Source organism: Typopeltis vanoorti, chromosome 6 (assembly GCF_054136105.1).
Source record: "Typopeltis vanoorti isolate ZY-2024b chromosome 6, IOZ_Tvanoo_1.0, whole genome shotgun sequence".
In the NCBI taxonomy this organism is placed as follows: Eukaryota; Metazoa; Arthropoda; class Arachnida; order Uropygi; family Thelyphonidae; genus Typopeltis; species Typopeltis vanoorti.
Window position 1 is genome coordinate 128,935,612 of NC_143554.1, and position 18,641 is coordinate 128,954,252.

An 18,641-nucleotide genomic window follows, 5' to 3' on the forward strand; every position below is an offset into this window, starting at 1 on the left:
AGATGAAAATAAATTCAACTCAGAAATATAACAATATTAATGTGTAATATACAGAACCGTTTGAGATTTAAACTTAATGGGGAAAACTACTTAAAGAAGAGGAATAACTTATATGAAAATATTTAATCCTATTGGAAGTATGTGTATGTATACAAGGGCACTGAAAAGTTGTGATAATCGCCATGAAGGAACTGAGGTAGAACCATGTTCTAAGGTTAGTGCTCTTCAACCCGGGTGGTACCGCCTATTAGTGGGCGATAATTGCATGCTGTATTAAAAACATCCAAAATATACAAACTCAAATTTGTGAGAGAATGCATGTAAAAAGAAAAAGTTGCTACTATCATAAATAAAAAAGTTAAAAAAAAATATTTGAGATATAGCAAATAATATAGTACAAGATCATTCCAAAATGATTTTATTCGTCATGCAATGCTGTTGGTTGAATGCTTGGAGTGCATATGGCTGTACAAGTATTGAACATATATAAAACAAGATTGTGACAAAATGTTTTCATTCAAAGTGCCATGATATTGGTTCACCGGTGCATAGTCTCTGTGACTGTCAAACCGTATGTTGCTAGTGTATGATATTGCCATTGAAAAGATTGATTTTTTTGTATTATTGTGTTGTGATTTGAATAATTTGTGCAATCAAATATTGAAACCATGTCTCAAAAAAAAAAGGAAAAGAAATATGCTCATGGCTATTTACCAGAGTATGTGAAAATGGGTTTTCATTGAATCTATTACAAAGTAGCTTCAAATGTGTTTACTGTGCCACAAGACATTTTCTAACGAAGCAATGAAACATCAATTACAAGAACATCTTGCTACAAAGCATCCAAAAGATAAGTCCACAGAGTATCTTCAAGAACTGCATGAAAGATTTCAAAATTGTTCTACAATAACTGCATCATACAAAACAAAATGCAAAAAAAGAAGATGGATTAACTGCAGCTTATTGTATATCATAATTAATTGCAAAAAGTGGTAAAAGCCATAACACTGGAGAAACTTTGATAATACCCTCTATTGAAGAATTTATCTGAACAGTAATGCATCAGGATTCAACTGAAGTTATAAAAATATTGTCCCTTAGGGATACCACAGTAAGGCGACACATTGACAAAATTGTGGTTAATATTGAAAATAAACTTATAGCTATTCTCCAAAACTCATCATTTTCCATATTACAAACAAACAGCTTCCAGTGTGTTTACTGTGCCACAAGACATTGTTCTATGCAGTTGAACAAGTCTACCATTGCAGATAATGCTTTGATGTAATCAGTACATTGCAAGAACTGTTATTCACTTTAAATCTTATTACAGATTCAAAAGGATTATTAATTTTTACTGCTGTGAAATCGTACCTTGCAAAAAATAATATACCCTTGAACAATATTGTTGCATGCACTACTGATGGAGCACCATCAATGATATATCACTATCATGATTTTGTTGCTTATTTGAAGGAGGAAGTTCCAAACGTTTTGTGTGTTCATTGTGTAGTACATAGGCAACATCTTGTAGGAAAACATTTGAGTAGTCTTCATTCATCACTAAGTATAATAATAATCAGGGCTATAAATAAGATCAAATCGAATGCCAAAAATGATAGAATGTTTCGACAGCTGTGCCAGGACAATAATGAGTAATTTATTAGGTTACTGTTACACACAGAAGTGCGTTGGCTCTCAAAGGATGCATGCTTGACTTGTTTTGAATTGTATATGAGTGTCATACAGTTTTTTGAAAATGAGACCGATCTCTGTCAACAATTAAAAACAATAAAGCCAGATTCATTTTATTTGGCAGGTATTTTTAAGAAATTTAATGAAATTAATTAGCAGCTTCAAGCAGCCAATACCACATTTATCAGTTGCAAAAATGATTTTTCAGTTTCCAGAATTGTCAATGATAAAAGATAATGTAACTCCAGAGAAGATTGAAAGGTTCAGTAGTCACCTCAATGAACTTAACTTGGATATGGAAAAATGATTTAGTGATATTTTGAACTTGAAGGTGGTATGATTGGATGGTGAATCCTTTTTACTGCAAATGCTGATATGTCAAGAACTATTAGAATTTAAATATGAAGAGAGCAAATCAAATTTCAATAGTGGTGGATACCAAACTCTGGCAAAATAAAAAAAATGCCTACCTTATATCTAAATATGTGGAAAATGATATTCAATTTACTGCTACCTTTCCCTACCTCATATCTAGTGGAATCAGGCTTTAGTGCTGTGAATCATATTGTCACCAAACAGAGAAACTGTATGAAAATCAATGAAAGAGGAGACCTTCGTTTGTTCCTTACAAAAATTGAACCAGATATCCGTTTCTCAGCATTAGGCTTAAGGATCTCATTAAATTAAAGGTGATTTTAATTTTATTGCTTTATATAGGATATGTTAACTTTGTTTTCAATTTAAATATTAGTGGGCAGTAAGGAAATTTCACCCTCACAAAAGTGGGCACTAAGGTATTTGAAAAGCTGAAGAGCACTGTTTTAGGTGTTTATCAGAACTTTTCAGCACCCCCCCCCCCTCGTAGTTTTTCATTGGTGGGTTCAATGAGCTTTGTATGCTTTTCCAATCTGTTTGGGTCAGGTAGGTTTGTATATGAATGAATAGTCTTGAAACAACAAATGCATGCTAATCTGTTAACCATTTAGAAGGGAAAAGAATTTTTATTATTGGTACTGTTTTCATAACCTTGAAAACCTGAATAAATACTCCTGTATGTTAGATTGTACCCATGGTTCTAAATTTTGTGTTATTTAATAATTGCATTTCAACTATTGCAAAACAAAATTTTCTACCTTCAGAAAGTAATTGTTATAGTTACAGAAACTAACTGTTATTTTCAGCATTATTCAAGTGGCAATAATGTTAGTGAAAAAATCAAAGATTTGCCTGGTGGTATATAACACCATAGTTAGCAAACTTTATGCATACTTTAAATCAATAATAATGCGGTGCAATGAAAATATTCCTTTTTATCAAAATAATAAATTTGAATATTTAAAAGTATTTACATACCAGTTTCATTTAAAGCCTCCAAATTTATTGAAACAACTCACTGCTGATCTTAAAATATAACCACTCATCTTAGGTATAAACATCAAATTAAACCAACAGTTTTATATTTCTCCAGGTACACACACCAATGGATTAATTATTGAAATTCTCAATATCAAGCAAATGGAGTTTTCTTTGTGTTTGGGACCTTGTATAATAACAAAGAAAACAAAGAAGCAAAACTAACTTGTTGGCCTGGTTACCAAGTGCATAGTACTTCCATTTTCCACTCACAGATCATGGATTCAAATCCTACTATGAACAAAGATGTTTTTGAGCCTTTAGGTGAGAGAGATGTGCTTATTGACAGGTGTAAGATCACCACTGTGCTTAGTAGAGATCAATTACATAACACTTGGCCCACCCACAGTACTAATAATGTACTATAGGTTTACAACCTTTTCAGGACAATTAACATAAAAGTTATAGTCACCAACTGGAAATAAGCATATGTTAATACAATAGCAAGAACTTCATACAGTGGCAATTGAGATTTTGAGTCTACAAAGTCTGGATCTATTTTGATTTGATGTTGACATCTTACGAACATGCTCTGCTGCATATTTACCAACTTGGCTGTATCTGACAATAAATGTATGAACTGAATAGATATTTTGAATAGAACAGCATATACTGTATATTAAATAGATGTAAACATTTTTAATCCTCTTTTTGAAATTAATGTGCAACAGCTGTATAGAAGAATTTGAAATTCAGCTGACACTTCATAAAGATTCAAATTTAATGTCCTTCACACTTTTTTTTTTTTTTTTTTAAGAAGGAGAGTTATTATAAAAAACAGTAATTGAAGAAAGGAGTATAAACAGCAGGAGAGAAAACCAGAATGGACACTGCTGGTAACAACACTATTTAATATAATTTCACAGATAATCGAATTTCTATCACTAGAATGAATAAAACACTTTTGAGTCTTCTTTCAAAACACATTCTATTTAAATATATATATATAGGTTATTCTAAACAGTTATCACAATGGCTGGCAGTGTGGGAGGAACTAAAAGTTAGTTTAGTGATAATGTATCACTGTGACAAATATCTGAGAGAGGAATTAATTATGGGTAGTCATGAGCTGTCTTGTGGAATTGTTTCAAGATAGCCAGAAAAATGGTGCTAATTTTATATTGGAAGAGAAGTAATGTTTAAACTGATTCGTGATGTTCATAGAAATTGCCGTAGAAGAAGTCTCAAATGTAAGTAATCAAATTATGTGACTACAAATGCTGTGTATAAAATACAGCATGTAAGGCACAATTATACTCATAGGTAAATTGAAGATGGAACTGTATAACAATTTATTTTTATTTCTTGATTGTGGAAATGACAATTTACCTATGTCATGAAAGGAAATAAGAGCTGTAGTAGGTGTTTTTTGTATGCTTGCAATACAGTAAATTTAATGTAATGGAACAATTATTTCTGGGTTTTAGCTGATAATGCAATACATGGAGCTTCAAACATTGATGTAATAGCAAACAATTTTACAAAAGAAAGACCTTGAAAAAACCAGTGACTACTTACACAACTTTAAATACAAGCTTGAATTAATGGTGGGAGGGAAATAGGCTTATTAATGATTACAAATAGAAGTCAAAAAGACCAGCAATACGAGTATACAAATAAGCATTCTGGAGTGAAGGAACGAAACATACATTTCAGAGACAAATTACATACCCAGTGCATATAGTGATAATGCAGTCCTATAAAACATCCGAATATTTTAGTATTTATCTGAAAAATACACAAAAATATTTTGAATAGGGCTGCATTTAAGTGCAGTCTTAAGATTCATATCCTAATTATGATTTTATAATGTTATCAAATCAACATTATCAGAAGTGTTTTTCTCCTCTTAAAAAATAAACTATTGTATCATTCAAAAATTTCTACCACACAGACACAAAAATGTTTCCATAACTATATGTGATCAATTTATACAATTACTTCATAGAAAAATAAGAAATTTCAAGAAACTCAATGCTAGGAGAGGTTTTATGTTTCCCGTGTCACATAAGAAACATTTTTAGAAAAAATTCTGAAGTTGCTTTTAATAGCTAATTTCAAGAACAGGTTTTAATAAGGGAGGAACTTGCATTATTCATCTACATAAATAATTCTGAAGTTTAACTTATATAAACTCCAACCAACTCCACTTAAGAATTCATAAATTCAATGTCAAAAAAAGTTCCAGCTACTTTTAAATAAACCAGAATTCGCTCAGAATATACATCAAAATTAACAAATTCTTAGAAAAATATTTTATGTAAAATACAAGATAACAGATAACACATGGAACAAAAACTTCATAAAAAATTCAACTATACAAAAACTCTCCAAAATCACAGTAAGAATGTTTAAATAAAATACACATTTATCTTTTATTGCAGAAGTAAAACTGTGAACGTACAAAACTGCAGTTACTTCCCCAATTTTTTAATTTTTATTTTTAGAAAGTACATATATCAAATGAAAGTATTATTTGCTTTCATGCTATCTGAAATATCTAGAGGATTCATACAGTATACCTGAAAACAAAAATGAATCTACTAGATGATTAGTTTTTAACAGCTACTTGAATATCAATCAAAATTAAACTTACAAAAGTTAAAATAAAAATTATTTCATGAAAGCATATAAAAACATTAACTACAATAATGATTTAAGAATACCTAAATATACTACTTCCTTTGGTTTGATATTATTAAATGCAATAATATCACAATCTGACATTCAAAGAAGTACAATCCAAGCTTTTTCAATGAAGCTTTAATTACTTTGCAATTATACTTTAAATGACATGGATTTAAGTACATCATTTATTTTATTTTTCTCATTATATCATTACCTTTGACAACACTGACAAGAACTGGACATTCTGAAATATTTTTTTAATGATTATTTTAGAAAGGTCAACAGAAATCTGATAAAATTATTGTACATGTTATTCCAATAAAGTTTTTAAATATACTAAAACATTAAACAATATTACTTTGTATTTGGCAAACTTAATGAGCTTGCCTTAATGCTCATCAAATTTTTATACTATTATTCTAGAAAGTCAAAACTCTTGGAATGCTTTATTGTGGGACAAGTTTTTTTTTTTTTTTTTTTTTCATTTTTTCAGGCACTTATGATAGAAAAGTCTTAGTACCATAGGAGATAGGTAATCATATCATACAAGTCACAAATGTTTCCAAAGAACACCATAAAGAGGTTTACACGGTAGCACATATGTATCATGCAAAAAACATAGTCTTCCTATACAAAATACATTACTACTATCAATACCATACAGAAAAAATACAATAAAAATATTAAATCAGCAAGGTCGTAAGGTTGTATATTTACAAAAGGGTCTTATAAGTTCAGGTTTGTTTAAAATTTTGTTTTTTTAAAAAGTCTTAGAAAGTTTTCACAGTAGAAAAGTGTTAGGAATATTCAATCAAAAAAAATCTTTTTCAACCAAAAGATATTAAAATTCAGCCAAAAAAAAAAATTGTTTGTACAGAAAATTTAATCCATGATCATAATGAAAATAAGAAAAAACCAAATCACACAACTTTTAATTTCTTTATGAAATTTATAAATTTCCCTTTGTTAGTAAGAACTATACACTTTACTGACTAACTCAAACACACAGGAAAAAAAACTTATGGCACAACAAGAAAGCTTTTTTTATATATATATTTACATTTTGTTTTTATATGCTACTTTAATTTTAATAAACCAATAAAAGAGAACTGAAAACAGATTCTGAAAAGTAACCTTCTATTCCAAATAGAAAACCCATTCTCTTAAGAAATATAAAAAACATCCTTTACAGAATCACTTCATTTTATGTATATATACATTATAACAATTTTTTTTTTATTACTATAAGACAAAAGACACAAACACCATCACCACGTGCTTGATGCTAACTACAAATTTCACGTTCATGATATTAGGAGTAATGACAAACCAAACTCCTTTGCATTTTTGACTACACTCTGAAATATCACATATCTGGACTAGCATCAGCATATTACACATGATTTACACATGCCTGTTTTGATAAGAATAGATCTAAACAATACATTTCAATTATTATAATTAATTTACTACTGTGAGTTATGTAATAATACAATCATTTCATATTCCCTAATACTTATTTGTAACAATTACATACAGTTAAATCAGAGTTGCAGGTTTATATGTATGTACATGTGCATATAAATATATTCATACAAACTTTAGTACTTAGATGTTTAGATTTGCAGGACAGCAACTATAAACAACCACAAAAGCTGTACAATAGCCTAGTCAATTTGATAGTTTGTAAATAGGCATATGATCTATGTTTAGGAAACAAAATATACACACCATTTCAAATGCATTTTAGCACCTTGTTCTTATAAGTAACCATTTCCATTTGGTGTATTTGCAGGAAATTTCAGTGCAAGAAATTCGCTTTTTCGGGCAAAATACTCATTCAGTCTTTCAATGGCATAACTGAAAAAAAAATTTTTAATTAAAACATAAGCATATAACATGAAATTTAAATATGGAAAGCCTAACCTCAAAAGACCTGCTCTCAGGCAAAAATTCATTACTTACTTTTAAAAGGAACAAATGAAAATAAAATAAAAAAAGGAGAAAGACATGATCAATTTCTGTAGAATAAAATAATGTATCCAAATATTTTTATCCTCTAACAATACAGTACAGTAACTATTACTTTAAACTGAACAGGCATTTTGTGAGATTAGGCTATATAATTAAAAAATTTAGTAGATTTAAAAGTACTTACAGTTAGAAATAATAAATTAACATTTATTTAAACTCAATTACTTTCTTTTTTTTATGAAATGTGGATTAGCTCTTGTATTGTCCTAATTATTAGTATGTGTATGTTTTAATCCATCCTATCTTTATGCCTATTCAAAGACCAACAGTATTATAATAATAAATAAATAAAGGGAGGGAGATTGTTTGGAGGGGCAGCAGAGAAAATGAATGAAGGGAAAACAAGAAAAACTGTTCAGTGATGAGATGATGTTAACCCCCACATTTGAATGTGTAATTCAATTACTAGTTGTGCAAATATAGGTTAATAATAATAAAGTGGTTTGTTAAGATAAATCAGATATGCATTATTGATGGAATATCTGCTTCAAAATCCATGTAAGAATTATAAGAAAAGGAATTGAGACAAAACAATACACACACACACAATTAGTACCTAATAAGTCATATTCAGAGTTCCTTATGTACTTAAAGTCATGCCACATTACTACAAGTAATAAGTTCTGAAACAGGATTATGAGTATAGTTTTATCTTTTACAATGTTATTAGCTCACTATTAAAATTTCAGCAATGAGTTTAACTGACAATATCATTTTTCACATTGTCAAATTAAGCTTTACCTTTTCATTGTGTTAATAATTCTAAAAAAAAAAGTCTGTGCAGTTCTGTGGAAATGACATTTGCATCCATAATGCTAAGAAGAAAGAAGTCTCAGAAGTTCTGTACTGCCAAGAAAGAAATTCTAAGTTTGATTCTAGTTGCTGACTAGAGGAACTTTATCTAACCTTTCTTTGACCAGTTTCCAAGCTAGTCGATCTCTAGAATAGACAAGCAGGTTTTTTTTTCCTCCTCAAAAATCAACCATAACATCTACCTCTTTCAGACAATAATATTGTTGTGAACATGAGATGGTAGCACCTGTCTGCTATACTATCTACATCAGATGCTGTTTAAAATTAGCATAATAGTGGATTATATGACTGCCTCTCAGGCTCCAAAAATTAGCGCTAAAAATGGCCTGGCCTACTCTCTATGGGAATAAAAGGCATTAAATGATTTACAAATTTACACTCAAAACTTAAATTAATGCGATAATTACAGCGAAATAAACACCTGAATTTTTTTTATTATCTAAATACTTTAATCAACTGATCATTTTCCTTTCTTCCCAAAGGAATTAAATCCAAAATTTCCACATTCATTAAGCTGCTACTCGTTGTCTTCAGGTCCCTTTATATTGGTTTATACTCTTATGTTTTTCACTCGATATTTTAATTTTTCTCCTTATATAATTACCAAAATTTACCCTTTTGTGTAACTGCATGCAGCCAAAGTAAATCAACTACTCAAAAGACATACATATCAATTTCTTCTGTAGCAAAGAGGTAAAAATTAGGTAATTATATATCATCATTTCTGTTTAAGCTGCAGTAAAGAGGGGGAATAAATACAAACACACAGAATATATTTCAGAAAAGTAAAGTTAAAGCAGTGAAAAGGAACAAACCTAGAATGATCTTCAAAATATTATTGTAAAACATCATTCAGAATCATTCCTTTTCTGAACTGATGAACTTAGGTAATTAAATACAGAGGTCAATAAAAAACAGTTGAATAGTTTATGAAAGAGCTTCTAGCAAAATTTTCTTAAAATGTTGTCAAAAATTGGAATCGTGCTTTGCAGGATATCCACAACTTTTTTATTATTTTTTTTTTTTTAAATTTAAAGTTTACAGGTTCTCTACTACTGAACAAAGAGATCTTGTTTGCAATCATTTAGAATATGTGATGATTAACCAAACTGTGAAATTATATCCTACTGTTATCAAAATTATAATTTATTTTTTCCTGGATCACAGGAACGGAGTTAATGGAGTTAATTGAATAGATTCTTCAAATACAAATATCCTCTTTATCATCCTGGAGTTTAGAGAATCCCATCGTGTGCAGCCATTGTTATTATGGACAGACATGTCATTCAGCTCAGATTCATCTAGAAGAACATCAAGATTATATTCTAATTCAAGAGTGTGACAAGTCTAGTTTGACCAGCCATGCCTTATCTGCTAGGTACAGAATTTACTGGAATAAAACTCAAGTCTTGCATAGAAGTTATTTTTTTACTTGAAAGATTATATAAAGGAAGTTGTGAGGCCCACATTCACAGAACAAATTCCAAAAAAAAAAAACTTCTGAGTTTTAAGAAGTCATTCTAAGTAACATTCATCATCCCTGTGTTGCATGAATTAGGATATCTTTAATTTCTTTGAATTCTAATAGTTGTAGATATCCTCCTGCAGTTGTTAGAATATTGTTGCACAAGCTTGCATTTTAAGTGTTATTTGTTTTACAAACATACAGTACATACTTCTACATACAATAATAAAGACAGTATCTATGCATTTGAGGAATACAACCAAATAAAATAACTTCATATGTATGCAATGACAATGGCCAGGAAACCTAGCTAAAAATTTCGCAAGTGTCAAATAATTTTCTATTTATGTATCATTCCATTACTACTTTTTATTATGAAATCACAGGAAATATATTCAAGTTTTGGAATTCAAACACATCCTCTACTTGCTTGTCTAGTCTTCATCTCTCTTTCTGGCATTTCTCTATTTGAGCAACAACTGTGGCTCTTTTTAGTCATTTTATAAGCCTGTCACAACTTTATGGTTTTAACCTTGGATTATGGTACAAAATCCAAGGTATCCTTGGATTTTGTGCCATAATTCCAGGAAAAGGAGGTTACTCCTAAACACATAACATACTTTGCATGTAAATTGCATTCGTTCCCATGGCTGGTTTTTATCTAAGCAACTGGAGGACAATGTCAGAACAGTGGGCTATGGAGGCTCCATGCATGCTTATCTCTACACTAAATGAAATTGAGGTCATGACTACAGATACAGCTTCATAGTGAAGATTCCATACATACAATACAAGATTACATACAATTTCAGTATTTTCTATACAGTTCTTAATGGATTATAACTAATTTAAATCATCTATGCACATGGTAAGTTCAATAATAAGGACATTATGCATTTGAGGAATACAACCAAATAAAATAACTAACTTTATCAATGTCATCATCTCGTATTATCAATTTATAAATTTCAGAGTTGCCTAGTTCCAGTGTTTCAGTACCAGGGACATAACATCCTCAATATTGGTTGAATTTTTTTTTTTTTTTTTTTTTTTTTTGTATATGTAGGCTATTTAAAGACAAACTAACTGCAACTTTTCACTTTTTAACATGTTTTTAATTTCCATCTCTACATTAGAAGCATTCTAATTATACTCTAATAAATTTAAGGGGACAAATCCTAATGTACAATATTTTCTATTTCACTTATGCTTTTGATGTTACACATAATGTTCTGTACTAAAAAAAAACAGAACATTACATTTCATATTATTTTATTATGCTAAAGTATTTAGCATATTAAACATTTATTATTAGTATGCTAAATTTAATTTGAAAATAAAATTTACTGGCGTTTCATTTTCAATTACTATTTTGTGTTTTAATCAGATGCAAAGTACTTTTAGATATCTATCCTTTAATATTAATGTGTGGAAAGGGAGTATGCAACCTATCACCTATTTAGCAGAAGACTTCACTCCCAAAACTCTGAGGTATGGGAGTGACCATACAGCGTCTATGGACGTCAAATGTGAAAATTTTACATTTTTATGGGAGGACAAAATAAGAGAAACGTCTATAATATAATATGTTTTTATCATTAAAAAAAGGGGTATGACAGATATGCAAAAGTCTAACAAAATAAAAACAGATAGGTTATCTATGCAGTATTTTGAATTTTACATAACTGCATTACATATTTTAATAAATGTACATTATATGATTACATATATATTGTATCTTCTCGGGAAAAAAGTAATCTTAGAATAAGTATTAGTATTATAATACTAATTTTGGATAATAACATTATCTAAAGGGAAATGTTTTGCCCCAAAGAACTTTAGAATTTGGGAGAAAAACTGTCAGTAGGAAGTTAGTAATGATATAACTTTTTATGTCATATTACCCTGCACATCCCTGATTGTACATATCAAGAATTTATGTTTATTACAGATAATCATGAAACAATTATTTGAATTAAATTAACTGCATGTCAAGTTTTTAAAAGTTTGTGATTTGTTCTAAATCAAGTTTTGTTTATTCATATTATGGGGGGAGGGGGGAAATCTGCCAGATTTAAGGTGACCAGTGTTGTGGCTAAGGATCAGATGACCATTGCTATTTATCATCGACAAATTCCTGCATTGTACCCTCAAGGAGTGTACAGGATATGATAGTACTACATGAAAAAATTTACATCATTACTAACTTCCTATCTATAATTTTCCTCCAAACCAGTCTGTTACTTGTCAAGACTCCAACATTATCAGATCTTATATTTCTATCGTCTAAGGCACTTTGTACCGTATCAATCCACCTATATCTTGGTCTTCCTCTGGGTCGTTTTGCTGCCAACCTGGCAGAGAACACTTGTTTTGCTATTCTTTCTTCGCCCATTCTGTTTAAGTGACCATACCACCTGAGATTAGCTCTGCTAACACATTCTTGGATGTTGACAATGTCAAGCTCTTTCCTAATATCCTCGTTTTTAATATGATATTGCCATTGATGCAATCGGTTCACGCCTATAATCTTTCTCAGGACTCTCATATCTGCAGTCTCTAGTCTTTGGTCAAGTGTTTTACTTCTGACCCAGCTCTCAGATCCATAAGTTAAAACTGGTTTGAACACTGTCTTGTATACAGCTAATTTAGTGTTCTGACTAATTTCTCTCTTATTCCATACGAATTTATTCAATTGACTTCCTACCATACCAGCTTTGTTGTTTCTGTTGTCTACTTCCGTATTTAATTTACCATCTTCACTAAAAATCGTACCTAAGTAGCCTGAAATCTTTTACTTGTTCCACAGGTTCTTCGTTCACAAAGCAGTTGACATTTTCAACGATTCTGCCTATTTTTATTGTCTTTGTCTTTTTATTGCTGACCTTCATACCACATCTATTACAACAGTCATTCAATTTAGTAAGAGAATCTTGCAGACTTGTACCGGATTTATTCAGAGGTATAACATCGTCCGCATAAAGCAAAGAGCCGACATTAACATCTCCAATCTTGATATCATGTTTAATACCACTTTCCTTCATAATGTGATCCATATAGATAATGAATAACAGAGGGAATAATGTACATCCTTGTCACACCAGATTTAATATTAAACCATCTTCCTGTACTTCCTTCAATTCTAACTGTTGACTTACAACTCAAATAAAGACTAAGTATTGCTTGATATAATGCCCATTGACACCATATAACTGTAGCGTATTGAATAGCTTCTCTCTTGGCACCTTGTCATATGCCTTTTCCAGATCGACAAAACTTAAAATACAGATCTTTGTTATATTCCCATGCTTTCTCAACTATTTGTCGTAAAGTGAAGATCTGATCCTGAACAGCCTCTATTTGGCTTGAATCCAGCTTGTTCTTCACCATGATTTTCATCCACAATTCTTCTCAACCGTTTCTCAAGTATACTTGCATAAATCTTACCAGGAACACTCAGTAGGGAAATACCTCTGCAATTCTCACATTCAGTTTTATTTCCCTTTATATATATGGGTACTATGAGCTCTACTCCAATCATGGGGAATTCGTCCTGCTGTCCAGGCTTTCTGAATTATGCAGTGCAGCCACTGTAATATAACCACTATAAGACTTTTATACCACAATACTTCAGCCATACTTTTATACCACCATACTTTGAATATCATCCACTCCTGCTACCTTTTCCACATTTCAAGCCTTAGATGGCTTTTTCTACTTAAAGTATGGATATGTATTCCTGATTGTATGCTTGTTGAGTGTTTTTTTACCACTGTGCTATCACTGCTTGTTTCATTTTAGCAATTTTTCAAAGTAATTACTCCATACTTCAAGGATATCTTTTTCTCCCATTTTCATGTCACCTTAATCATCTCTAAGTCCTTTTACAGCACTCTTTCCTCATTTCTAAGCTTCTTCAACAATCTCGAGAATATTTTCCCACCTTCTTGATATTTATTTTCTATGTTCTTGCCAAAGTCATCCCATGACTTTTGTTTAGCCAGTTTTACACAGTGTTTAGCTTTCTTACATTTGTCTCTGTATTCGCTAAGAGCACAAGTGGACTTATTTGCCAGGAACTTTTGATATGCTTTCTTCTTTTTCTTTGCCTCTTTAACTTCCTGTGTCCACAATGGAGTTCTGATTTTTCTATCCTTGCAGACAACCTCACCACATGACTTTCTGGCTGAATCAGAGTTTTCAACGCTTGCCACTGAATCTACAAGGTTTGGATCCTGTTCTCAAACTCTTTCATTTTTTCTTCACTAATCTTTGTGTATTTTAGTCTACAGTTCACATCTGAGAGCTGCTCAATTTGTATTCGCTTTAAAACTTTCTTACATGTTATTGTTTTCAACACGAAATTCAATTTTATCCTGCTCAAGACTAAATAGTAATTACTTCCAATTTTAAATTCTCTGTACACTCTGGTGTTAGATCCTGAATGAGGACCTTTTTATCAAAAGGGGCGTTCAGTCAGGATTTAACAAGAAACAAAATTCTGAACTAGAAATACTTGTACTTTTAGTCAAAAAGGCAAACATGTTAGAATTACCCTAGAAAGAAGTAAAGTAGAAATGAAATTTATATGTTTTAAGTAAAATTGTATTGTTAAGAAAATGTTGGTATTTTAAATATGCTTTGTGTAAGAATGCATGTCTAAGTGCAAACAAAAGTGCAAAGGTTGCTAGCTAGCTGCCTATGATGACGTAACACCCAAAGTGAAAGTGTTCGTGGAAGGCGAGCTGAACTCGCCTTAAGCGAAGAGAGCGTTCTCTCTTCAAGGAGCAGGAGTGTGATGCAACCACATAAGGGCGAATAGGAGAGCGCAATGAGAGATCCTCTGATACGACAAGAGGGCACTACAAAGGGCAATAAAAGCGAGTTCTTTCGGGTTTGAAGCCCTCGTTTTTTCTGATCCTGTTTCCTCGGAACAAGAGCACGGAATCTGGTAGACACCTGTATGATTAAGATGTGGAAGCTTGTCCTTAGAAGTGAGGAAGATGGAGATTTTTCTAAACGGTCGAAAGGCAACAAAAATATTCAGCGGTTTTAAAACTTTTGCTATACGTTCACTGATGCCTTGTACATAAGGGATAGCAACGTGCATTATTTTTTCTGTGTTTGAAGAGAAAGACACATTAAAGCTACTCAAAGTTCTTTTAATGAAGTAATTCTTATAACCATTAGATAGAAAGGAAGAAGTTATATATTATAGTTCTTTCTGTAAAAGATCGCCTGAAGAACAAAAGGAGTGGGCCCGATGAATGTTTTAATAGTTCCTGCCTTTTGACTGGGATGGTATGTGATGAGATTCCACATGGATATAATGGTCTGTATGAGTCTTCTTTCTATAAATTGAGAAATGTAGGTTACCATCTGGTTGGCAAAGAATTAGAAGATCTAAAAAGGCTAACTGCTTATTTGATTCTACTTTTAGGGTAAACTTGATCCTAGGATGTAATGCATTTAACTTAGTGAGAAATTGTTGAAGTTCATCCGAAGAGCAATTCCATATGTTGTTGACATTTGCAAAAATGTCAATGACATATCTGAACCAATGAGTAGGTCTGGGAGAAATGTTGTCAAAGATACGTTGTTCAAAATGTTCCATCAAGAAATTGGAGATAGCAGGAGAAAGAGGATTGCCCATTGCTGTTCCTTCAATTTGTTGATACAACTTATTTTTAAAGGAAAAATAACCAGAATGTATTACAAAATTAAATACATTTACAATGAATGTCTGAAGGAAATTCCTGTTGTAGTAATTCAATGCTTTCAGAAAGAGGCACATTTGTAAATAAAGAAACATCTAAACTGATCATGATATCAGAAACGTCCAAATGAAGATCTGAAATTTTATTTTTGAAATCCAAGTATTTTTTATATAAGTGTCAGTTCTTCTAGTTGAAGAGAAGAATAAATTTGATAAAAATTTTGAGATTTTGTAAGTGGGGCAATCTATACAATCTACGACTGGTCTTAACGGAATGCCTGGTTTATGAACTTTTGGAAGACCATACAATCTAGGTGGACGACCGAAGAAGGTTTTAAGTTTTTTCTTTTGATCTTCATTCCATGTAGATACATTATCTAAAAGAGAATTAAGTCTCTTCAATTGACTCCGGTGGTGTTGTTCTAATTAATAAAAGAAAAGCTGAAGGTGACGTTTGTGATGAACAAAATGTATCGACTATAGAGGAACCTACGGAAGAATCAACTGTTGAACGGTCTGCATTAATACGACCATGTGACCCATGAGAGGCACATCAGACTGAATTACTGTACCGCGAAATTATGTTCGTCTGAAAAGTGTGTCACCAACATGAAAAGTTTGGAAAGCACTGCTCTAAAGCCTCAAAAAATTCCTCCACTCTTCTACCTTAGTAGAACCTTCTGTGGGACCATAGGCACAAATAAGTCTCATTGTCCAGTTCCCCATTCTGACATTTGCCCAGATCACTCGACTTGAGACTGCCTGCCATTCAAGAAGATTAGCCTCGTGTTTAGTGTTGAATTGCTATTTATATATTAATGATATTGGGAAGGGCCCCCTCACAAGAGATCTTCAACCTCACCAGTAGAACTTGTTGTTGGATCATCGTGCCAAAATGTATAACTTTTGAATTGACTATCCATTACTATTTGCTTACACTTCCAACCTAATTCAAATCAACTCAGTAAATGCCATATATCAGTAGCATCTCTGCATTATTTTGAATTAGGCTGGAAGTGTAAGCAAACAGTAATGGCTAGTCAATTCAATGTTAGTAAGTTATTATACATTTTGGCATAATGATCCACCAGCAAGTTCTACTCTGGTGGGATTATACTTGAAGTAACTGACAAGGCTAGAGATCTTCGGGGTGGACAGAAATGTTGAAGTTTGAGGGTCACATAAAAATTGCAAATACATCTCAGAGAATAATTGCAATGTTGAAATGAACATTGACATAAGGATATGGAAGTCATTTTGTCTCTTTATCACACCTTGATAAGACCACACCTACTATGCACAGATTTGGTCTCCTGGATTCCAAAGGGATAAAGAAGCCATGGAAAGGCTGCAAAGAGGAGTTATAAAGATATTAAGATCAGAGAATGTAGATCCCATGGACAGACTACATGTGGACTGCAGACACTAGTAAACAGGAGAAAAAGGGATAATATGCTTGATCTTGTCAGACGTCATCTCCTTCCAGGAGGTTGACTACCATGAGCTTCCACCATGTACGGTTTTGTGCTTCTCTTTTGCATTCTTCACAAGACAAAAAAAAAGGTCCAGTCCTTAATATTTCCCATTCAATCTGTTCTTTGTCTTCCTCTTCTTCTTTTTCCTTGTATCATTCCTTCTAGAACTGTTTTTTGCAGGGATTCATGCCTTAGTATGTGACCTAGGTAGGTGGTTTTCCTTTTCTTAATGGTTTTCAACAGATTTCTATCTTCTCCAATCATCTCTAATATTTCTAAATTAGTTTTTTTGGCAGTCCATGGGACTCTAAGAATTCTTCTGAGGATCCACATCTCAAAGGCTTTTAGTTTATTTTCGCAATATTTTGATGTTGTCCAGGTTTCTGTTCCATATAGCAGTGTTGACCATACGTAGCATTTGGACAGCCTAATTCTTGTTTTTGTGTGAATTTCCCTTGAGGTCAGAATGTTTTTCATGCTAATGAAGGTTGATCTAGCAATTTCTATTCTTCTTAATATTTCCTTATCACACTTTCCATTCTCTGTAATTAGTTGACCCAAATATATACAACTCTTTACTTAATCTCAAGTATTTCCTCTGATCTTAATATTTATATCGGGTATTTTCCTTTTTTCTCTTGTTACCAGCATTGTTTTGGTTTTTTTGAAGTCCATATTTTTCACTTAGCTTCAGCATCTCTTCTAGTAAGTTTTGAAGATCTTTTTTATTTTCAGCTAGTAGTACTGTATCATCTGCATATCTTAAGTTGTTTATATTCCTGCCTCCTTTAAATTCTTCTAATTGCTGGCAGATATTTTCAGTATAGCGGTTAAACAATATAGGAGAAAGAACATAGCTTTGTCTGACACCCTTCTTTACTGGGAATACCTCTGAGATTTCTCCTGATATTTTTATTGAGGCAGTTTGCTCCCAATATAGATTTATCAGTAATCTGGTAACTTTACCATCTACTCCTAAATTTCTCATGAATTTGATTAGTTGTTCATGTATATTGTCAAAGGCCTTTGTGTAGTCAATAAAACATAAGTAGACTTCTTTCTGCTTCTCCAGATATCTTTCTATAATAGTTCTAATGTTAATCTAATGTTAAAAAAGAGGAACTAGAGTCCCTCTCTAGTTCCTTTATTTTCCTGATTGAAATTGATGGAAATTAATGAAACCAGATTGTGTTTCATTAATTTCCATTTCGATATTATGTTTATTTCTTTCTAGGATGATATATAACATAACTTTTGCTATCTGACTGATTGTTCTGTATTCTTCACATCTGATTGTCTTCAAATTTTTAGGTACTGGTAGGAATGTTGAGTGCTTAAAATCTTTTGGCAGGTGTCCAGTTTCGTATATTTTATGTCAGTCAGTGATCTTATAGCCTTATTA

General features: G+C 31.7%; 1 protein-coding gene across 3 annotated transcripts in view; it reads right to left on the bottom strand.

The window, feature by feature from the left end:
- Positions 1–6,846: 6,846 nt before the first annotated feature.
- Positions 6,847–18,641, bottom strand: part of LOC150105934 (ethanolamine kinase 1-like) — a 154,532-nt gene continuing 142,737 nt past the window's right edge. For all 3 annotated transcript variants that reach the window (XM_090393697.1, XM_090393695.1, XM_090393696.1), the window contains exon 9: positions 6,847–7,596. In XM_090393697.1, the coding sequence (XP_090249823.1) occupies positions 7,497–7,596 (100 nt within the window). In that variant the 3' untranslated portion in view covers positions 6,847–7,496. The remainder of the gene's footprint in view (positions 7,597–18,641) is intronic.